This window comes from Camelus ferus, chromosome 19 (assembly GCF_009834535.1).
Source record: "Camelus ferus isolate YT-003-E chromosome 19, BCGSAC_Cfer_1.0, whole genome shotgun sequence".
Lineage (NCBI taxonomy): Eukaryota > Metazoa > Chordata > Mammalia > Artiodactyla > Camelidae > Camelus > Camelus ferus.
In genome coordinates, this window is record NC_045714.1 from 18,424,449 (window position 1) to 18,447,922 (window position 23,474).

A 23,474-nucleotide genomic window follows, 5' to 3' on the forward strand; every position below is an offset into this window, starting at 1 on the left:
TTATAGAATCAAAATTTCATCAGAATGTGACTTGCTGAGAAATTTCCCCTTTGATTTTGCCCAGAATGTAGACCACGTGCTCAGGTAAGGGAAGTTTTCTTCTAGCATATCTTTATCACCTCTGTTCTGTTTGTTTGGGCCTCTTTGGCAAAACCAGTGTCTACCTGTCCCCTTCGCCTCTATTTTATCTCCCTGCCTCTCTCACCAAATGTGTCCCTTTGCCCTTTGGCCCCTGCCCTCCAGGGAAACTTTGTGCTTTGTCTTCAGCCAACACCACCAACTCGTACAGACACAGTTCTGTCTCTTGATGGGGACTTAATATCAATCCTTTTTCACACCCTCACCTCCCTTTTCCTCTTGCCCTGTGGCCTCCTCAGCTCATCTCTGCTCTTCGAACGCCTTCAGCCCCCAAGTCGGAGGGTGTACTGAGGTTGGTACAGTTTGCTGTGGAGACAAAGGGAGGATCCTGCATTCTGGAATATTTTCAGAAGTACGTTCTTTCTCTGATTTTTCTAGATAGTGTTCCCTTTTTCTTATTCTGTGTTATCTTTTTGTTCCAGTTGTCTCTTGCTGTGCAACAAACTCACACCAAAACTTAGTGGCTTAAACCACCACCATTTCATCACTTTCATGATTTTGAGGGTCACAAGTTTGCGAGGGGTTTGGCTGGACGATCCTTTTATTCCACGTGTTACGGGTAAAGGTCACTTGTGACATTTAGTGGGTGGATGATCTGGTCTGGAGGGTCCACAATGGCTTCACTCAGGTGTCTGGAGCCTTGGCAGGGAAGGCTGGAAGGCTGGGCTTGGATGGAACCGTCAGCTGGAGAACGCACATATGGCATCTCCAGCGCGGCGGCCGTCAGGGCTTCCTGTGTGGCAGCTCCAGATTCCAGGGGCCACTCTTCCCACAAACAAGGAGAAGCTGCACAGCCATGTCACTTCCTTCATACTCCACCGGTCAGGGGGTCAGCCTGCCCAGATTCAAGGGGAGGGGACATCGACTCTGGTGGGAGGAGCCTCATGGAACTTGCAGTCTTGTTTTAAAGTGGCCACCATTCTTTGACCTTCTGCTGTCCCTGTCCCCTTTAATCGTCCTTGACACCGAGAGGCCTCTTCTTGCTAAGTGCTGCTGAAGGACGACGGGGCGGCCCCTTGGCAGGCTCGCTCTCTTCCCCACCCTCTGTGGCAGGCCCCCGCCTAGGGCGGCGCTGTCCTGGATTCCGCGCTCTTACATTCCCCGCCTAGGATGTCATTCACCTCCTCGGAGACCACTTCTCGTGGCTGCCCCACGTCAAGCTGACGGTAACTAGCATGCTGCTCCTCCCTCCCCTGGCTGTATGTTCTTGCCTCGTCTGCTGGCCTCCGGGGAGTGTCACCCTTTGAGAGTCCCAGCCAGTTTTCTCATACCAATGCCAGACTCATTTGACTTCGAGCTGACACACTTCTACTCATCTTCTTTTGGGGATGACCCAAGCCCAGGTGTGGGGTGGGCATCTCCCCATCTCTGCATGATGCTCCGTAAGCCATGGAAGGGGCTTGGGAACCCCATGTGTAAGCTCTTCATCTCTAGTGAAAAAATAACCAAATCTATAGGCAGGCTGGGGAAGGGAGTTAGAGGGCACTGGACATGACCCAGATAGATCTTCATCTTCTAAAACGGAAAGGTCATAGGTAACGTCAGAAGTTGACAGATCAAGGGGGAAGCTTCTATAAACACATTGTTTGGAGTTTGGGGAGGTGGGGGAGAGTAACCAGCGAAGAACTAACAACAGAAATGCCTCAAAACGGTTGACCTATAAGAGAGGGCTTGGGAGTGGAGACCAGCCCTCCTCACATGAGCTCCTGTAGCAGGACTGGAGGTTGTACCATGTGCATGGGTTTTCTGATTTTAAAAAAATGGATATGTATTTGGACATCAAAAATATTGCACGATATCTGAGAATGATACATGCCATTTACCGCCAGATCAGAGCCTAAGGCGTGTGATTATATTGTGTAACAGGTAGTCTTCTGGCTTATTTGCATCATTTTAGTTTGTTAGCTTTTTGTTTTGTTTTGTTTTTTGTTTCCTCCCCCCCCCCAAAATTGGACAAAAATGTGAGAGTGGAGTAGAAGGAAGCAGGGCAAGAAATAAGCTCTCAGTGAATTCAGCTGCCTTTTTCATATCAGTCTATGTACCGTTAATTTTTACATCCTTCTGGAAAAATTAAATTGCAACTCCCTTTATCACTTCTTCATTCCGTGTTTCCCACTGTAAAAAGGGCAAGAGCTTAATGTGCCGCAGACTAAAGCCGCAGGGGCAGCTGGGCTCACATGCGCAGACGCCCGGGTCTCTGCACAATTGGCGGGGCGTCCACTCACACTTTCCAAAGTCCACAGTCACAGGCAGCAGCTGGAGCTCCGAGGGGCAGGTGAGGGGACAAGCCGAAGGGGTGCTTGGTGTTTTCCGCTGGTTTAATGTGTTAGAAACAGGAATACTTAAGTGTCCAAGTGAGATCTCCTGCCAGTTTATTTTTATCCTTTATCCAAAAAAAAAAAAAAAGCCTTTCCCACACTTTGAGAATTGGATTAGGAAGGAAAGAGCAAAGAGGAGATACCGCTCAGGGGCTGATCCCAGCTAGATTCGCCCGTGGTCCGTTCACCTGGAAATTCGTTCGAACGGCGGCGCCCCAGCCACGCCCCCTACCCTATCCCTGCTCACAATCTGCGTCACAATCTGCGAGGCACAGGGGACGGGGGTGCACTTAAGGTTCAGGCGAGACTCTAGGTCGCAAAAGTCCGAGTCAGTGGTTCTCCGCCTTGGCTTAGCATTATCTGGGAGCTGGGGGGGGAATGCTGATGACCGGGCCCCACCTGCCCCGGAATAATTAAGACGGAGCCTCTGGGGGCGGGGCCCGGGCCCGGGTGTATTTCAAAAGCGCCCCCCGGTGATTTCAGCGAGCAGCGCGGGCCCAGAGCGCAGAGCGGCGGGGCTCTGTCCCCATCGCTGCCTCCTCCCGGCTCGTCCGGGGAAGGAAGCCGGCAGCACGGGCCCCCAGAACCGGCCACCACCGCGGGACAGAACCGGACAGAACACGGCAGTGCCTGGGGGTGGGGTGGGCCAGCGGGTTACTCCTCGCAAAGCCACCACGGAGGCCTCGGCGGTTCCCGGGAGAAAACGCAGTGAAAAGACCCCACGGTCTGAACCCCCCCCCACCCCATCCCCGTCACAGAGACGCCTGCGTCGGCGGCACTTCGCGTGAGGGGCTGCTGGGCGCGAAGCGGCCACACGGAAACTCGCCTCCGCCGGGCGGTGGCACCGCTTCTTCCAGCGCGGTCTGAGGACTTAATCAAGACGGAAAGCCCGGCCCCTGGAAACCAACCAGCCACGTTTCCCCGCTTTGCAACCGAGAGACAAAATAAAGTAAGGGCTGACAGAAGGTGCGCATGTTTGAAATACTTCCGCGGGAGCCCATCACCGCCGCCAAACGCTCGCCTTTCGAGGCAGAAACTAATTTCCCACAGATGCTGCCGGGCTGTGTCTGGATTCCGCTCTGTGAGCAGTAGGCGCTAGACTGCTGGCCAACGGCTTAAAGAGTGACATTTCTCTCCACTCGCTGCGGTTTTTCTCCTCAAGCAGGATGTTTTTCTTGGAGTGGGTTTCCGGGGGTGTGGAGGGGGGTTGGACGCCGTTCTGGTCACGGGTGCGCGCCTGGCCGTGCCCGCCCTCTCCCCCCGACGAGGGCCCGCTGTCCCCGGGGCTCACCTGGTACTGCAGCCCGGTGCAGAGGACGAGGTGGTCGTAGGGAACGACTTCCTCTCCGGACACCATGACGCGCTTGGCCGCCCGGTCTATGGCGGTCATCTTGCCGACCACCACGCTGACCCAGGAGCACAGCGACAGCACCGCGTGATCTCGGTCATTAAAGCAGTGGCTGCAGAGAGAGGCGGGGGCTCCGTCAGTGACATTTGAGCAGCTGACAGTGGGCATTAATCGGACATCTGGCGAGCTGGTTCCAGTCCCCTAGCGGGCCGAGTCTGTGCTCTTGCTGGGCATCTACCTGGACCTAGGCTGGCTGGGAGCCTTTTCGTTACAAGACACTTAGTCACAGATTGACACCTTCCCACTAGTGCTAAGTTGTTCTGCCTGGGGCAGGCTGGTCCACAACAGGGAGGGTGTGTGTGTGTGTGTGTGTGTGTGTGTGTGTGTGTGTGTGTGTGTGTGTGATCATTCGTGGACACTCATGCTTCCACGTCATGGTGGGTGTAAATCTACTTTAGCTGTTGAACTGTCACATGGACAACTGTCATATTGTGATATTGACTCAAAGCGAATGAGAAAGGAGAAAGCGACATCTGAGGACCCCCAAAGGCAGGGGTCAAGGTCCAGAGAACACTGAGGACTCTGCCTATTTGCTAACGCTTTTCAATAAATGAAAATGAGTGTATGGACCTGTGCCCAAACAAGAAGACACATTTTATTTGGAGAAAATGTCAAATAAGGAATTACGCTGGCGTCAAGGCCGGTCACTGGAGGCTCCTGGGATTCGCTCCTCAGGGTGAAGGTGATTTTTGGAGAACCACCACTTCCACAGGCAGCAGGTCAGGGTGGACGGGCTTCCTCCTCTGGGTTCTAGCTGAATCTGAACACAATACTGTATCAGGAGGAAAGTGGGTTTCCCGTGGCTTTGGGTTTATTTAGAGTTTCTTGAGGGTTGTTTCCTGAATTTTCTGGGAGGTCTGACCTCACATACCTGACTTTTTACTGATCCTGTTCTGGAGACCGAAGAGTATCTGTTTTCACACGGGCGTCCCCGGGCCATGCACGGTCAGTGTCCCTGCTCTGTTGCCGAGGAGACTGGACCCCAGGGACTCAGCATCAGTGCCTTTTCAATGCCACGGTCTCCTCACCTCTCAACGTGGGACAACTACCCCTCCAGACACGCCTTGAGCACCACGCGGGCCGGACACAGACTGCGATGCTGTTTTGTCAGGTGGGACGCGTATGTGGTGGGTATCAGTCCAAGTGACACTGATGACACATAATCCTGTTTACTCTCCTTGGAGGCAAACGGGATTCTGAAGCGGTGATGAGAGAGCATTTTTTCTTTTTGATCCATGCACGAGTCTGCTCTCACCACTGAGAAGGAAGCCCGCTAATGCACACACATTAGACCCCGTCACAGGGCCAGCGGGAAGCGAACAGAGGCTGGGCTTTGTGTCTCTCCACGCAACGGCGCTGAAAACCCAGAAAATTTCCTTTTAATAAGGAAAGAAAATCGGGGGCTGCCCCGTCACAGGAAAATAACAGACAGCGAGATGAAATCCTCGTTTTAAAGAGCCATTTGGGCGGCCTTAGAGGGAAAAAGGGACTTCATCGATTTCGCATGTTCGTGAGAGACCCACTGAAGGCTGTTCTTAACTTGCTCCACGGGCCCTCCGTGATGGGAACGGTACTGCCAGCCGTCCACAACGGGGGAGAATTAAATACAGTTAATGCACGGGACTAGTCATGTGAGGATCTGCTCAAAGATCAAAGTTCTCAGGGGAAATTGGGGAAGGCTAGGACAGGGTTAATTTTAATGGCAGCAGGACAGCAGTGCTGGTAATTCCCAAATGCGTACCCCAGGGCAAAAACCTGAAGCTCTGTCCAGTAGGAACTGGCACCTGGGGTCACTGGGATTTTAGGGCCCTTAAGAAGCATTGGAAAATGGGGGAAGCTTGCTTTTCCAGCTTGTTACCGCACTGGGGACATTTCCCAGCTTCCAGTGTCACTGTGTCGGTGATTCCTATCTGTTTTAGATATCAGAATCCATTCGGACCTTTTTGAATTTACCGATCAGGTAGGTGAAACTAGACATTGGAGACTGTAAGCTCTATTTCTCCTAAATTATTTCCTAAGCAGAGTTAATGAGCGTTAAGATTCTAACGCGGCAGGGACCCTCTCAAGGCTTGGTGACAAGAGAAACGTCTCCAGTAGGGCTCTCTGGAGGGGAGAGAAGGAACCAAAGACGGGAGGTCCATGAAACTTCACGTTTCTCAAGTGTGCTTGACCCTGACTCAAAAGTCATGTGAAAGCTTGTCTTCATAGAACATTCTGCAGACGGGCAATAAGGAGGCAGAAGAAGGCAGCAATGTGGGATGGGGAAATTCCTGGAAGAGGGTATTTGTGAAGAGGGAGCTGCTTGCTCAAAGTTGCAGGGACCCCAAACCCGGTGGTTGGAAGGTTTAGCCCGAAGTTCCAGGTGCACAATTAGGAGCGAACGCCAGGGGAGCGATGGTGAGCGCGCTGAAGGCCGCACGTCGGGGCGTCAGAACCCTTCAGAACCAGCAAGAACCTCCCGGTTCTCACCAAGGCCGCACCGTGACACCACTCTGAGAAGACGGAGTGCCGTGGTTAACTCTCGGGTGTTCGGGCTGAGCGTCCAGTTAGTGGACCCCCCGCTTGCTGTTCCTCCTCCCCTCCCACCGCCTCCTTCCTGCGGCAGCCCGAGCACATCGTTAGCACCTCCACCAGCGGCTGGACGGGGTGAGGGGGCAAAAACCGGCTATTCAAAAACTAGTAACCACAATAATATATCAAAACATTGGTTATGGAAAAGTTCCAAATCTGTATTCAGCACGAGGACTGTTAAATTTACGGATATCAACGCACTTGTAATTTTTAAACTCCATGACCAGACAACATTTCCTGTGTTGGGGTGGGAGGGCCACCTGAAAGGCAGCAACCGGCTTCTGGCTCACTGGGAGGCTTCTAAGAGTTAAAACACGCAGGCATCCATCCAGAGGCATCTGGCCATGTTGGCCCCGTCTGTCACCTGATGGAGAGGACTCCTGCAGGTCTTCCGGAGGGAACTGCCATCTATTTGACGTTGTTTCCTGGGCACCTGCGAAGTGCCAAGCACTGTCCCAGATGCCGGGGCTCATCAGTGCGCAAAAGGCAGAAAGCACCTGCCCGCGTGGGGTCTGCCTACAGCAGAAGGACTCCACGTCAACAGCTTCAAAGGCAGATTATGTGACTACTCAGAAGGATTTCAGTAGCAGGGGAGAGAGCAGAGGAGGAGGACCGGAGTGTGCCGGAGAGTTGGTTGCAAATGATCGGGTGGTCCGAGTAGGTCACACGGAAAAGGTGACATTTCAGCAAAGAGAGAAAGAAGCAAAGACACTAAGGTGGGGACGTGGCTGGCAGGTTAACACTGGGGGGGCTGGTACGGCCACTGTCGGGGAAACAAAGGCCGTAACAGTAAAAGAGGAGGTCGGAGGAGCCAGCACGACAGGGCCAGGTGTGAGGGGGGCATCTGGAACTTTCTGTGATGGCAGACCTGTTCGGCAGCAGCGCTGTCTGACGTGGCAGCTGCCAGTCTCGTGTGGCTATCTGAGCCCTTGAATTATGGCTAATGTAATCGAGGAGCCGAGTTTTAATCTCCTGTAACTTCAATTAATTTAAATCAAAGCAGCCATGTGCGGCTCACTGCCACCACGTTGGACAGTGTGGTTCTAGGCTGCTCAGGAGGTGACATGATCTGATTCTCAGCTTTGCAGCCTTGCTCTGCAACCAGGCTGAGATGGTGGAGAGGCAAGGACAGAGGCAGGGACACCAGGTGACGGTCCACCCAGCCACACGCAGACCCTGCGCACAATCACGCCAGCACAAGGCCACACACTAGCCGTCCTCACCACTACACACCTGACCTGGGACTGAAGGAAACCTCTGCCAAGCCGGCTGAATTCACTTCCTCCTGAGACGTGTGAGATTAACACCAGCGTTTCCAGGGAATCGGGTAACTTGGAAAGAGGGAAATGGGGGCAGGGGGAGACCCATGCTCGATTCTCTACTCTTGGCCAGAAGCTGGCGTTAGACTAATTTTAACCAAAAAATCCAGCAAAGCTTGGCTTATCATATGGTCTAACAGTCAAAAAGCCCACAGTTCAGAGAGCTGGACTCCCCTTCGGGGGTGGGGCGGGGGAGGGGGAGGGGGATCTGAATCTACATTGACCTGGCTCAAACGCCATTCCTTTTTCACTGCACCCGACCATGTCCTCCAAAATCCACCAAAGTTTATAGTCTGATAAAAGTATTAGGTCAAAATGAGCCCAGTGCTTCTGGCAAGGAAGCTGCAGATTTTCTCGCTGTTTGAGGGCAAAGTAAGCCTTTTCACAGCGTTAAGGAGGACCCCTTCGTCATGCATCTAAAACGAAAACTCCCCGAGAGAGAACAATTTCCTCCCTCCTTGCCGGGAAAATTGGGACATTGTTTCTAGAGGCAGGGAGCCTGACCACTCCTGTGCCCGCGCTTTGCGCCAGGAAATTAAAGTGAATGTGGAAGCTGTGTGATAATGAAATGCCATCTTTTAGGAAGGACGCTGTCAAAGAGCGACTCTGGGATGGGGGCCACGAAAGGACCGGCTCAGGAGGCCTCGGCCTGATCAGCCCCAGATTAGGAACGGCTGGGGGAGCCTGGTCTGATGCAGATAGTCCCCTAAGCTCCCCTGGACTTGCTGGACTGTCACTCAGAACCCGAATGCAGGGGGCGGCGTGGGGGAGCAGCGTCTAGGTCAGCAGAGCCGTCCCTGGTGTTTGGAACAGGGCAGGCGTCCTCCCAGCCCTGCCAGTGTCCCCTAAGGAAGGCCTGAACCCAGGAGAACCACTCGCCCCCCGCCCCGGCCTAGACTTGACGGCGCACCAACCAGGATACGCAGCTTCAGAGTGAAAAACACAAATGGAGTTCATACTCGCTTGCTAGAAACTTCCGTTGCTCACTGCCCAGAAGTTTTTTCCCTGGGAGTCCATGCGTTGAAATCAGGGTGAGGTTGCTAAACTTCAGGTGAGAGCTGAGGAGGAGAAAGAAGAAAGAAAGGTGAGGCATGATTCCGGGGAAGTTTATTCAAATTCAGTTCTCCCTTACTGCACGTGCCGTCCAGTTGTGCACTGCTCCTTTGCACAGAGCAGCAATTCCCGCACAAAGCTTCAAAGAGAACCGACCGTGTGAATGAAGGAAGGAAGGTAGCCCTGGGCGGCAGGTGGCAGAAACTTCCAGAAGCTGCGACTGTGTAAAGGCAGACGCTGTTTCATTTTTTAAAATTTGCTTCTCGGAGTAAAACAAAATAAAACCTCAAATTGGAAGGAGGCTGGTAAATTTAGTATAGCCAATGCAAAGTCTGAGCTTCTGACTAGCTCTGAGGCGCTGCTTGGAATCCGAGCTGCCACGGTGAAAGCTTGCTGAGTGCCTGCGACCAGGTGCTCTGCTGGCCCTCACTCCACCCTTGCAGCGGTGCGGTGAGGTCAGCAGAGTTGCTATCCCATTTTATTATGCGGAGCAGAGGCAGAGTGGTTTGCCCAAGATGGTACAGCTGGGAAGTCTGGAGGCAGGGTATGAACCTGGGCCGTCTGGCCAGCGTGTCTCATCTGACCCCGGCCCCCACGGCCCTGTAGACCCTGAATTGTTGACAGGGATCCAAAGATCATCTAATTCCCATGGGTCAACATTAGCTGCATTACTTATAGATCTACGTAGCCACTCAAATCAGAACACCACAGCATCACAGGGAGAGAATTCTAGAGGGTTCCTTTTAAGAGCATAGCTGCCTTGTCTCTTCATCAGGTTTTTTGTGGCCCGAGGCACGCCCATGAGCATCACCACGGAGATTAACCTCCCATGAGTTCTACCAGAGGTGGGAGGCAGGTTCGTGTTACCTGTACTTCACACAGAAGAAAATCAAGGTTGGAAATGGTAGGCAGTCCATTTGTGGTCATGAAGCTCAGAAGCAGCAAAGGCCAGAAAGGAAAGCCCTCTTCCCTGACCGCAGGAGAGCCCTCCGCGCTCACCCAGGCTGCCCTGGGAACCAGCCCCGCAGTGACAGGCGGTAAGCAGCTCGCCCAGCATGTGTACAGGCTCCTGGAAACCCCCTCCCTCCGTGTTTCCCTTCGGTGCTTAAAACACTCCTGCAGCAGATCTGCCCTCCAGCTGGAGCCGGCTGCATTTCAGGGCTGAGCCGTCTTCTAGCCTTCAGGATGATGAGAAAGACTTTTTTTTCCCCTAAAAATCTCTTCTTAGTTCATACCTCCCCTTAAACCAACCAAATACCAAAAAAGAAACCTTCTCCAAGTTAGAGCAAAACACCTGCCCTCCTCTCCCAGGAGGGGACTGGAAATTTTCCAAACGTGGAAATGCTATCAATTTACGGACAATCTGTTAAGTACGAACCACTAAAAACAGGAGACTTTTGGTGATGGCGCCATCGGCGCTGTAATAAACTCAACTGCACCTGACATTTAAAAATAGCTAAATATTATGAAAGGTTTTGCTGTAAAGTCTCTAAGGATGTGTGTCATTTAAGAATGAATATTCTTATTTGATGCAAAGAAAACCAAGCACATCTTATCTTCTAATAAGAACAGAAATTTTGAATATGTTCAAATAACATAAAGGTCACAATTAAACCCAACTACTTTGGCTGCCTGTCTGCAAACACACCAACGACAGGCCTTCGATTTATTACTACTTAACGGAAAACACAAATAATAATACGTGTTTATACTCACATGCAGTTACAATGTATTTTGGCTTTGGAGACCATGTGACCAAAATGTGGTTTATGTTGTACTAATAACACAGTTATCTGCAGGCCCTTTGTACATCTCTATGTGAACAGAAGGCTTAGTAATTACCCAGCTCTATCTTTTACTGCAAAAACCATCTCTTTGTCTCTGAATAATTTAATCTAACAATGTGGATCACTTGTCAAATGACTTGTAAATTGCCGAATTACCACATTGTCTTACCCTGAAGTATGCTGTTGTGCAATTAGAGATTTCTCCGAAAGATCGGGGGAGGGGCCTTTTCTGAATTTTTATCTACAAAGGAACCAGTTTTCCACCCTTCTTCTTTTTAGCCAAATCCTTTTTGCATTCTTCACTGTGGATGTTTCAAGGTCCCTTCCTCATTCTCCCGTATCATAAGGAAAACAGAAACCAGCCCCCTGGCAAGAAGACCCCCCCACCTCCATTTCCCTTCTTGCCTCCCCTGGACGCATCTACAAGGGGGTCTTCCATGTCCCCCTGATTCAGAAGAGAAGGGTCTCCCATGAACCCCGTCTCCTCAACTTCCCCTCCTGTCTCTCCCTATCCCTATGCCAGCAAGCTTCTCTTCCGCTGCACTTAGGAAACCTGGAAGTAACCAGCCTAGCGCTGATAAGGTGGAGCCAGGGTGTCTGCAGGGGCCACGACCCTGCATCTCTGCTTCTCGGTGTTTCCCTCTGTTCTCAAGGTCACCTCAGGCCCAAGGTGGCTCCTAGAGCTCCAGCCGTCACATCCTACATCCACCTTACGGGCAGAAGGGAGGAGGAATGGGTTAAGAAGGGCTGCCCATTAAGGAGCTTTCCTGAAAGTCTCACGTGATATTTCTGTTGGCAGGCAGAACTTAGTGACACGGCCACATGTGGCCGCAAGGGAGGCTAGAAAATGTGGTTTTTTGAAGAAAAACAGTAGTTTTTCCAGGAACCACACTGCCCAGGGTTTTTTAAAAATCAAGGACAAAGTACAGAATAAATACTGGGAGGCAACCAGAAGTCTCTATTCATTGACTCATAAAGGAAAGGTGGGCGGGGATGAGGGAGGACCCTTGTATCAACCAGGGTCCAGGCAGGAAGGAGATGTCTGACTCCCCAGGGTCGGACAGAATGAAGCAGTGGTGTGTGCAGGGTTCTGGAGTCATCCAGGGACCAGCAATGCTGGGTGAGGCGCCACTGCTGACGGGAACCCTGAGCAGCAAGGGGTGGAGGAAAGGGTGCAAGCAGGGCCCTGGGGAGGCCCTGCCAGGCGCTCCTGACAGGGCACAAGCTGCCAGGGACAGCACTGTCTCCAGGTTCTCCTTTCTAGCTGCTTTCTTCAGCAGCTTCTCCTCCTCAGCCCATCTACCCTTCTCCACGCTTCCCCTGGAGCTGCTGTCAACCCCACGACTTCATTACCACCCTTACACTGCAGCTCTCCGAGAAACCGAATGTGCATCAGTCCCAACACGGCCGCTCCACGGGCACCCCACGTCAGCACGTGTCCAAACAAAGGCCCTCGCAGCCCTGTCCCCTCCTCCCTTCTCTCCACCAAAGGCACAGGCAACTGACCACCTCTCAAGTTAAGAATTTACCATATTGCTAATTATCAGAGAAATGCAAATCAAAACTACAATGAGGTGTCACCTCACACCAGTCAGAATGGCCATCCCTCAAAAGTCCACAAACGATGAATGCTGGAGAGGCTGCGGAGCAAAGGGAGCCCTCCCGCACTGCTGGTGGGGATGCAGTTTGGTGCAGCCACTGGGGAGGACAGCACGGAGGTTCCTTAAAAAACTAAAAATAGGTTGACACATTGTAACTGACTGTACTCCAATTTAAAAAAAAGGTTTGTTTCTTAAAGATTTATGAAACATAACTTTGACAAGTCCCAAATTATAATTTAAATAATATAAAAATTTTTGAATTTCATGGAAAATAAAAACTAAGAATACAGTTACTATACAATTCACCAATCCCAGTCCTGAGCATCTATCCGGAGGGAACGCTAACTGGAAAAGACACCTGCACCCCAGTGTTCACAGCAGCACTATTTACAACAGCCAAGACATGGAAGCAACCTAAATGTCCATCAACGGATGACTATATAAAGAAGATGTGGTATATTTATACAATGGAATACTACTCAGCCATAAAAAAGAATAAAATAATGCCATATGCAGCAACATGGATGGACCTGGAGATACCATTCTAAGTGAAGTAAGTCAGAGAAAGACAAATATCATATCACTTATATGTGAAATCTAAAAAAAAAATTTGACACAAATGAACATATTTATAAAACAGAGACAGACTCAAAGACATAGAAAACAATCTTATGGTGGGTGCCCTAGGGGGAAAGGTGGTGGGAAGGGATAAATTGGGAGTTTGGGATTTGCAGGTACACACTACTATATATAAAATAAACAACAAGGTCCTACACACAGGGAACCATATTCAGGTTCTCGTAGTAACCTATAATGAAAAAGAGTATGAAAAGGAATGTATGTGTGTTCTTGTATGACTGAAGCATGTGCTGTACACCAGAAGTTGACACAACATTGTAAACTGACTGTATTTCAACTAAAAATTTTTTTAATTAAAAAAAAATTGGGGAGCCAACCTCAGCAGACCTTTACCCGCCTGCTCCCTTCCCACAACTGGCCGCCGGGTCCAGGCGCTTTTACCTCAGCAGTTTTTGAATGCCCGACTGTTCCTGGGACGCGCGGCCTTAGCGAACCTTCCCGCCCAGAGAGAACGGCCGCAGGGCCAGTCCCCCAGGAAGGAGTCTCCCTTTGCGGCCCAGCTCTCACACAGGCTACTGGAAAACTCTTAAATTAAATCCAATCTCAGTGGTTCCTGGTTTTCAAGGCCCCATGAGAATGCGTGAAGGAAGACATAAGGGTCCGTGCAGGACTGGCTGGCTGCGCTGCAGGCCAGCAGCCGGCACAGCGCTGTAAGCGGGCGGCAGCAAGAGCGCACCGGTTAGTGAGAGGACGTGAGGGCCCCGAGTTTGCCGCGCCCCTCGGCGGAAGCAGGGCAGAGCGGCTCAGGCCGCGGGCTCGGGGGCCGCGCCGCCCGGCCGCCGGCCTCCAGGCTGCGGCCCCCTCGAGCTCCCTGACCTCGGGCGGGCTGTTTAACCCCTCTGAGGCTCGGCTCCACAGCCTGTGACGTGGGAGCCACAGAGCCCGGGGCCTCGCAGGGGCGCCGTGAGGATTAAGTGAAACGGTACCTGTGAGATGCTTAAGATAACGGCCTGCTGCGTGGAACATTTCCAATGAACATTAACTATTTTTGCAACCAAAATATGAAGTCCAAATTCACGAGCGTGGCCTATCAGGCCCTGGTGGCGGGGCGTAACCTCGCCTCCCCAAGCTCCTCTGTGACACCCACCCTCTTGCTGTTCCGAAGGCTCCCAGCCGCTTCCACGGCTTTACACGAAGCGACCATCAGCACCTCCATTCTTTCCTCCAGCCCCATCTTTGCTGTGATAGTTATCTCTGAAATCTGACTTAGAAGCACCCAAACATTTCATTTCTTACATTTATAACAATCTAAGAGTATCGGTCCAAAAATCACAGCATTTATAACGTACAAATGCATTTCAGCTCTTCTGAGGATGAAATATGGAGATGAAACACTGAGGACTTTTATCGTGACTACCGCTGAATACTCAGAGAAGTTCCTGCGCCTGGAAGAGCAGGTCACGGGTGAATCTCGGGTCTGGACCCGGGACAGACGAGACGCAGGACAGCGGCATCTCAGTGAAAGCGTGGTCTCAGATCTGATGCCGGCGGCTTCAGGTAAACAAGCAGAATCTGACATCCTGTGAGCCCTCTGCTCTGAAATCAGAGGTCACCGTGTCGTGGAACACACACAAAAGCTGGAGTGAAGTGCTCGGGCCAGTGAAACACTAAACAAGCACACCTGCATTTTCACAGCAGATAATTCCAGTGGGGATTTCTCGTTGCTGTGGATACAAAGGAAGGAACAGCTCAAAGATACTTGTAAAGCAGGGCGGGATTAGAGTGTCCAGGGAAATGAGTAAGAGACATTGCGTTTCACTCCCGGCTTCGGGAGGACAGCTACCAAATTAGGTCTAAACATGCTCACCCTCCAAGCGGAGAGGGGCACACGGCCAATTTATGGTGAACATGATAAAAGAAACATAAACACTTTCCATGTCGCTTACCCTTCTGGGCGTTAGAAACCTGCCAGGCGGCGAGGTGAATGCTCATTCTGTTTCATTTTTACGTTTTTGCTGATTTGCTTTTGGGGGGAGGGGGGGCATAGCAAGGACAACCAAAGCAAGGGGTTTACTAACTGTTCTCATTAATGCTTTTATTTGAACACACAGATAATGTAGAGGGAAAATAATTCCCCCACATCAATCTAAAGGTTACATTTTAATTTACTAAAATCTCTGCTTTCTGAATTCTTCAAAACAATGACAAAAATACTTGCCAAGTGACAGTAAATCTCAGCTCAAGAAAGACATTCTACCTAACTGTGCATTTTACTAATCAAGAATAACTCAGATTTAATTTGGTTCAATGATACCACACAATTTCACAAAATTAATGATAAAATGATAGGATTGAAAAGTCAGGAGTTATGGCAGATGGACTCTCTGCGTCTCGTGGGAGTGATTTTTATCTCCACAGAGGTGACGAGTTCAGAAAGCACATAAAAACACTCAGAACAACAAAAAATACACAAAATAAAAGTCAGGAGCTGTATGAATTTCCAACATTAGAGGGAAAATACAGGGCAAAGCAAACCACAATGAAATGTTTATGACAAGCATAGAACCAATGAAGAGAATGTAGTTTTTACCTGAAAAGTGTTTAACTGACTTCAGCACTAGTTTGCCTGCTTAGATCACAAAAGAGATTTCTGGACATCGCTGGCTACTTACTTCATTTTTGTTGTGTTAGTAAAAATAACACAGCAGCTGCGTTCGTGGCCACGACGCTGTAGGTAAGGGCACCTCCAGGAGACCAGAGGGACAGAGGCGTGGGGTCAAGGATTCTGAGCACTTCTAGAAGGGGTGGAGTGTTCCTGGGGCGGGCGCCACCTTGAGTGGCTTCCCTGCTGAGACCCCAGTAGGAACCGGGACGGAGCCTGGGGAAACAGGCCAAGGAACAAGCCTCTTAAGCCTGCCCGAGTCCAGGCTTGTGTCCCGGGGCAAGAATCTCGAGTCAGCACTGGACCCGACAAAAAGGCACAACTGGGCATAACTGGGGCAGGGGCTGGTAGCCAGGGTAAGGGGTTGGGGGGAAGATCTGGGGAGTCAGGATTTCAGATGAAAAGCGTATGTATCTCTGAATCAAAGTGAAATATAAATCCTTACTGAAAGAGAAAATGAGTGTCATGTTTGAAACATCTATTGAACAAATAAGAAGAAAACTTGGGAGTTCTGGCAAAAAAGGCTAAAATGAAACTGAGTTTTACCTTAAGACTTATGGGAAAAGATGTATGATGTTTTCATCTCGCTGTATTTGAAGCAAAAATATTTCACACTTGTCCCTGGAGCATATACAAGACAGCGGCTATAAAGGATGAGTCAGACAGCCTTCGCACACAGGAGATGGCAAAGTACAAGACGAAATCCATTATTCCACGGGGCTGGGAAAACAAAGCATCGTGGGAATTCAGAAGCAAGTAAGACCGCTTCCAGTCGGGGCGGGGAAGCTGAGGGAGGGTTTTCCGTTTTGCACAAATGCTGGTGGTTACGAAGGCTTTGCTAACGCCACGAGGGCAGGTCTCCTCAAGCTTGGCAGACACATCTTCTTGGGCCTCATTCTTACTGGTGAACAGTTTAAGCAGGAAGCCTTCTGCTAGGTCCAATTCAGCATGTAAGTGCTCTCAACTTGGAGTGAAGATTTCAGCTATGCGATGTTTAATGATACGGTAATAATTACGCCTGGCAAGCCCTGAAGTAATGATGTGTCTTAGAAGTTACATGATTTGTTGAGAATTAGAAAATATGGCTGGGAAAAACCAGCCCATAAAAAGGGTTCAGTTACAACGAGCAGTCACAGGAGGAAATAGGTTTCCTTACAGGTAAGACTGCAGGTTTGCGGAAATGTCTACATAAGTGGCTATGAAACCCAGCTGCAGGTCAGAATTACCTGGAGAGTCTGCTAAAAATATACCTTCCTAGGGCCCAGCCCAGCTCTACTGAGTTGTAACAGGGACCCAGGAAGCTGTCTTTTTATAACACCCCTCCCCCCTCCCCCTGATGTACAGAATAGTAGAATCTGGAATGGTCACAATCTGTTGTTTATAGGGAGAGTAAATCAACATAAACCCTGATGTCTGGGAAGCTGACTCAGCTGGGAGTGTGGGGAAGACTCTGGTCAGCTCTGTTTGAAAGGAGTCTTCAGAGAACTACAGTGAGAGGTCAAATCTCGGCTCAGGAGATGGCCTTGCCCAGTCTGGGTTTCACACGGTGGCCCCAAGTGCTACTCTCCCGAGAGGACGGCTCCCGGCGGCTCGATGCAAGGGCCCTAGCCTGTTCTGTGCCATCGAGAAGAGCGCACGACCTACTTAACATCCTTCACCCCAGAGACTCACAGCGAGCCCATAAAAAGTGACAATAAGCTGATTCCAAAAAAAGGTCTGACCGGCTCACAGAGGCCTGCTTTTCTTTTGTTCTGGGAGTCTGCAAAGTGAGTCCCTGGAAATGAGAAAAGTCATCCGGAAGTGAGCAGGAGCGAATCACGTCCGCGAATGAAGATACTTTCACTTCACGTTAGTGACGGGCACACCCGGGAGACGCTGCGGGTTCGGTCCCAGACCCACAATAAAGCACATATCGCGATGAAGTGAGTCACGGGAGTTTTTTGGGTTTCCCAGGGCATACAAAAGTTATGTTTTACGCTACACTGTAGTCTATTCAGTGCGCAACAGCATTACATTTCAACGAACAACGTACACGTATTGACTAAAAAATACCTTTTTTCCTAAAAAATGCTAACCATCATCTGACAGCAAAGGGCGATCACAACCTTCAGTGTGTAAAAAAAAAAAAGGTTTTTAAAGGCATTATCTGCAAAATGCAATAAAAGAAAGTCTGCCTGTACATTTAAATATTGGAATCAGATTAGGAAACCGGACAATGATCAGCGACATCAGGCAGAGTTCTGGGCAGTATTTTTTGGAGGCAGAATTTCAGGTCCTTCTGCCTGGGGAGGCTGGGGCACTGAGCCTGACACAAAACTGTCCCCACTCCCCTGGCCCCCCAGGCCATCAGAGGGGCCCCTGCATCAGCCCCGACAGGCCCCATGGTGATGCCAACGTGACAATATGGTGCGATGTGACCCGCCCCGTGGCTCTCCGCCGGCTCCAAGGCACGTGCCATGCGCCTGGTCGCCATCCTGCCTCTCCCTGGTACCAAACGGGCAGCGGGAGAGACGGCACGCCCATCAGTCCATGGGCAGAGCCCGACAGTGCGGAGCAGTGATAGCCACCAACCTGCTCGTGGGGGGTTAGCTCTGAGATCAGCAAGGAAGCGAGGACTATTTAATTAGCCACCTAATCAGTGACAGGCCACACTGAAGGCTTCAGATGTCCTCGGACCAGCGTAAAGATAAAAAGCCTAATTAAGCCGCCAGCGCCCGGCTGCCGCAGCCAGGCCTGGCAGCTGCGCCGGGGGCCGTGGTCCCACGCGGCCGGCGGCACGAGTCACGGTCGTCCGGCTGCAGCCGCAGCCTCGCACACAGACGTGCCCTGCTCGCTCCTCAACACGCCCACCGGATGAGGGATCCGCGACCTGGTGGCTGTCTTGAGAAAACTCTTCCCGCGGTGGAAGCGGAGGCCGGGGGAGGCCTGCACCGCCCTCCCGCCCGCCGTGCTCTCCGCGCACGAAGCGCATCGTCGCCTCGTAACCGGGGCCGTGGGGACACCGCCCGGGGCTGCGCGCGGACACTGTCGTCCATCCCGGGACGCGCTTACAGGCTCTTCAACAGATTCTTTACATCGGAATCGAATTAGGAAAGATTTTAAAGTGATGGATTAAAAGGAGCTGCTCCATAATTCGGAGTGATGACGCAACACACGGGAGTGTAGAGAGACACCAGTCGAAACAGAATAAAACGGTAGCAGCTTCAGCTCCATGAGCTGATGCCCAAGAGACAGGGAAGAAGCTATTCTACTTAAAATAAACAAAATAAAATAAATAAAAATACAGTGTCTACAGTGTCTATTTAGGACACTGACTGGGGCGGGGCCTGACATTCTGCATTTCTAACAGGCTTCCAGGCGACGCTGGTCCTGCTGCAGTCCAGACCCAACTTTTGAGTAAAGAGGGACAGAAAACCCAACAGGTTCCTAGATCCGGTTCCTGCCCCTTTCTTGGTGTAGCATTTCCATATTTCTTTTTAGAAAGCCTGACATAGTCCAAGCATTCCATTTGGGGGGCTCAGCAGGGCTAGAGCGGGTGTGCAGGGCAACTGGTACAAACATGACCGGCTGAGCTACACGGAAGGAGGCCCCTTGCTTTCTGGAAAGAGCTTTCCGGCTTCACTGCAAAGCTCTCCTGCAGGAAACGGCACTTACTCGATGGATGAGACAGGTTCCCCTCCTGGCTGTCGATCCAGGCCTTCTTTAGACCTGTGGTATGGTTGGTGGGGCTCCTACTGTGAGGGCACCTCAGCGTGGGGGGGTGGGGGGGACCACAGCAGAGGGGGCCAAGATCTTTCCGCCAAAAACCAGTGTTTGGGGTTTTAAAGAAGTCTTATTAATAGAAATATCAAAAAGAATATGTACATGAAACACCACTGTCCAAGTCAACACCTTTCTGTCCCAGAGAGCCAGGCAGCCCAACCTATCAATCGTGAGAACCGCAATTTTTAAATAGTTCAGATCTGCCACCTGATGCCTTGGGCATGATGAGAAACACAGACAATTCACAGCAAAGTGTCTTAAGTGTTGCCTTTTCCCTGCCATTCACTGCCCTCTATTCCATAGCAAGAGTGGTGGTTGCCTCCTCCACGCCCCCAACCCCAAGGGAGCTCCCCCACCCTGGTTCTTGTGCCACTGTCCTTCCCCTGCCCAGCTTCTGCTCCCCACCGTGGGGGTGCGCACCCCCGCAAGGCAGGTGATGAGGAAAGGAGGCCAGGGCGGGTGTGCCCACAGGGCAGGGGCCTGGACCCGCTCCCTCCTTCGCTCCCTGAGGAGTGGCTTGGGCACAGCACCCTCAGAAGACAAACGCTCAAGACCTGGGTGTGAGGACAAACCAGCTGAGCCTCACCTCCACCCTGCATCCACCCCTGCGTCCCCGGCACCCTTCCCCTCCTGTGTCAGCTAGCCAGGGCCCTCGGGAGGGCCTGCAGAAAGTCCAAGGGCAGGGCGGCCCCTCAGCCCAGTGCTGGAGGACTCACCAGGGCCAGGAGGACGGAGAGAACCACAAGGGTGGCTGGTGTGTGTCTCTAGAAAACGCCTGTCACCATGTCGCCAGGCCCTGGAGGGCCCAGGAGGCCTTGCTCTCATAGGGACAAGAAGACACTGGGCGACCCACAGCCCCGATGACCAGACAAGAAGGTGTGTCCCCACAGGGGCAGCTGTGGCCAGGGAGTGGCTGAGGACCAGACAGCAGGTTGCACTAAAAACCCCAAAACATCCAGTCAACACCCCCTCCGCACGTGGCGCCTACTCTGGGCAAATCACATCAACGCCCCCAGTGGCATCTTGGCACCTGGGGGAGGGAGAGTGTGACAAGGGCAAAGGGTTTATGCATGGACTGTTTTGGTGCCTTTGAAGAGGAGACCTAAGGTGCTCTGTAATTTTTTTTTTTTTTTGGCATGTAATAACGTAAGAATAAAGACTTGCGTCTGATTTATCACTGGATGACACGATTACCAGATTTGCTGGTAAAAGGGGTTGCTGTCCTGGGCCTCAGATGAATTTTCCAGGAACTAGGGTGCCCCAGCTGAGCTTAATAATGCCGTGCAGGCGCATAAGGAGGGCGATTTCCCTAAATCTTGCCTCCAAAATGTGGATTTGATCCTCACTGGGGGCCCGTGTTTGGTGAAAACTGCATTTCTTCAATTTCATTCGAGCTCAAATCATTTATAAAATCTAGCTCAAATGGCAGCAAAACTGGTAAAGTAAAATATGCAGCGGGTTACTATGGAGATTGCTAATTTGAAATAATGAGAGAAAATAATGAGAAAACGATTTCCTCTCTTAAGGATTAGAGATCTGTAAACTGACAGCGGTCTATTTTTAGTTTATGTAATCTGTGTGACAATGATAGAGAATTATGGGTACTTTAAAATGCTTTAAAAAGGTCTGTCTGATTGAGAAATTTAATCAACCAAGTACTTATATCAAAATTTATACTTGCTTTTATTAAATCTAAGTTGATTCCACAAAAAAGAAAATTATATGTGTATGTCTTAATGGAATCGTTTCAAGTAAGACATAATGACTAGGTATGTAGCTAAATTAAGACGTAAGACCTGTTTATGATAACTCCTGGACTGCTGTGACTTCACAGCTCCAGCCGGATCGTTCATTGCTCAGAAACAGCTGCACACGGCGCGCCGTTCAGAGTCGCAGGTGAAGAGACCCGTCAGGACAAAGGACGTCCTCCGACTACAGCGCGGCCTGCGCAGAAAAACGGATGATCCTGGCTGCTTCACATTACTCCTTTCTTGCAATGAAAGACTGCTGAAGACCGATCGCAAAATTTAAAGCACGTGAACTCAGTGCTGATTTCAATGATGACATGGGACTTATTTCTGATTAATTGAGGAGAGTTGAACAAATTGGCTGGAAAGTGAAAAAATCTTCCTCTGGTTAAATGTGACGTCAAATGAGCAAAATGACCACCTGGAGTCAGCGCGTCTCCATATCCCCCAGGGACAAGCCCTTTCCTTGCCTGGCCCCTCACACTTCGACGCCTTCTGGAGGAGTCGCATGGGGATGTTTTTCCCCATCTTCCACTCACCTGTTAGTAGCTACAGTTTTGAACAGTAGCTAAAGTTCCTCATGTGATCCTGAGCAAAAAGATCCAGAGAAAACTGCATTCTCCTAATTTAGGAGTCTGTGGTTCCCCAAAGTCAGGGTCTTTTAAAACATCTATGAAAAGAACTTTTATACAAAGAATAAATGCTGGAGAGGGTATGTAGAAAACGGGACCCTCCTTTACTGTTGGTGGGAATGTAATTTGGTGCAGCCACCGTGGAGGGCAGTATGGAGGTTTCTTAAAAAACTAGAAGTCGAGTTACCATACAATCTAGCAATCCCACTTCTGGGCTTGTATCTGGAGAAAACTATAATTTGAAAAGACACCTGCACCCCAATGTTCACAGCACCCCTGTTTACAACAGCCAAGACATGGGAACAACCTAAATGTCCATTGACAGATGACTGGAGAAAGAAGATGTAGTATCTTTATACAATGGAGTACTACTCAGCCATAAAAAGAATAAAATAATGCCATTTGCAGCAACATGGACCTAGAGATCATCATATTAAGTGAAGTAAGTCAGACAGAGAAAGACAAATATATATCACTTATATGTGGAATCTAAAAAATGATACAAATTTTATTTATAAATCAGAAATAGACTGACAGATATAGAAAACAAGCTATGATAACCAATGGAGAAAGGGTGAGGAGGAATAAATGAGGAGTTTGGGATTAACAGATACACAATACTATATACAAACTAGATAAACAACAAGAACCTACAATGTAGCACAGGGAACTATATTCAATTTCTTGTAATAACTTATAAGAATATGAAAATATGTGTGTATACATGTATGTCTATGTATAACTGAATTGCTTTGCTGTACGTCTGAAACTAACTTTGTAAATCAACTACAATAAAAAAAAATTTTAAATAAATAAATAAATAAGGTACAAAGATATATTATATGGCACAGGGAATGCAGCCAATATTTTAAAATAACCATAATGGACTATGACCTTTAAAAATTGTGAATCACTATGTTGTACACCTGAAACATGTATAACATTGTAAATCAATTTATATCTCAATGAAAAAATAAATAAAAATAAAATTTAAAAAACATCTATGACACTTTTTGAACAATGAATTAGGAAGTGGGGGGCTCGGGTATAGCCTACTGGTGGGGCACATGCTTAGCATGCACGAGGTCCTGGGTTCAATCCCCAGCACCTCCATTTAAAAAATAATAATCATAAATAAATAAACCTAATTATATCCCCCCCCAAAAAATGGAAAAAAAAATGAATGAGGAAACTGGGTCTGAGAGAAGCCAGGCGCACACTGAGGGTTCTGGGTTGGTGGTGGCGCTGCCAGGTGGCAAGCCCAAGCTCTTGGACAGCGCCCCAGGGCCCCTCCCGGGAAAGAGGGGCTGGAGTTCGCGGAGCCCTAGGGGAGCTGCCTGGGGAAGCTGAGCATCCTCAGGAAGCACCTGTCAGGAAAATGGGCTCTTCAAGGAGACTGTGCAGTGCTTTGAGGGTAGCAGAAAGCACATTAATGGGATGCACAGACCTGCTTCCCAGGGGCTTACTCTGGTCCCTGGCACCCAAAATGCAGGAGTTGAAGGAAAGGTCCTGTCCCACCTGCTGTTTCTGAAAGCCCACTCGGGACGCGTAAAGTCAGACCTGGCTCCCAAATCCTCCTGATCCCACAGAGCACCTGCTAACACACAGAGTCCCAGGACCTTGCCTGGGAGTCTCTGATTCGGTACGTCTGTGTGGCCTGGGAATCTACGTCTTTGACAAATGCTCTCAGCCATGCTCACAATCCAGCTCGATACGGGGAGTACAGGTATAGAGCAGGGGCTGGAAAACTTCTTCTGAAAGGGTCAGAGTGCCTGCAGGCCACACAGTCTCTGCCCCAGCTGCTCAAGTCCGCCTCTGTATCAAGGGGACAGAGACAACACATAATAAAGGAGCACGGCTGTGTGCCAATAAAGCTTGATTTACAAAAGCAAGTGG

The 23,474-nt window shown here is 50.1% G+C and overlaps 1 protein-coding gene across 1 annotated transcript in view; it reads right to left on the reverse strand.

The window, feature by feature from the left end:
- Positions 1 to 23,474, reverse strand: part of CFAP61 (cilia and flagella associated protein 61) — a 257,985-nt gene that overhangs the window by 90,298 nt on the left and 144,213 nt on the right. Inside the window, exons 19-20 of the mRNA XM_032461749.1 lie at positions 8,714 to 8,812; positions 3,748 to 3,916 (exon numbers count right to left, since the gene is read on the reverse strand). Coding sequence (XP_032317640.1) covers positions 3,748 to 3,916; positions 8,714 to 8,812 — 268 coding nt within the window. The remainder of the gene's footprint in view (positions 1 to 3,747; positions 3,917 to 8,713; positions 8,813 to 23,474) is intronic.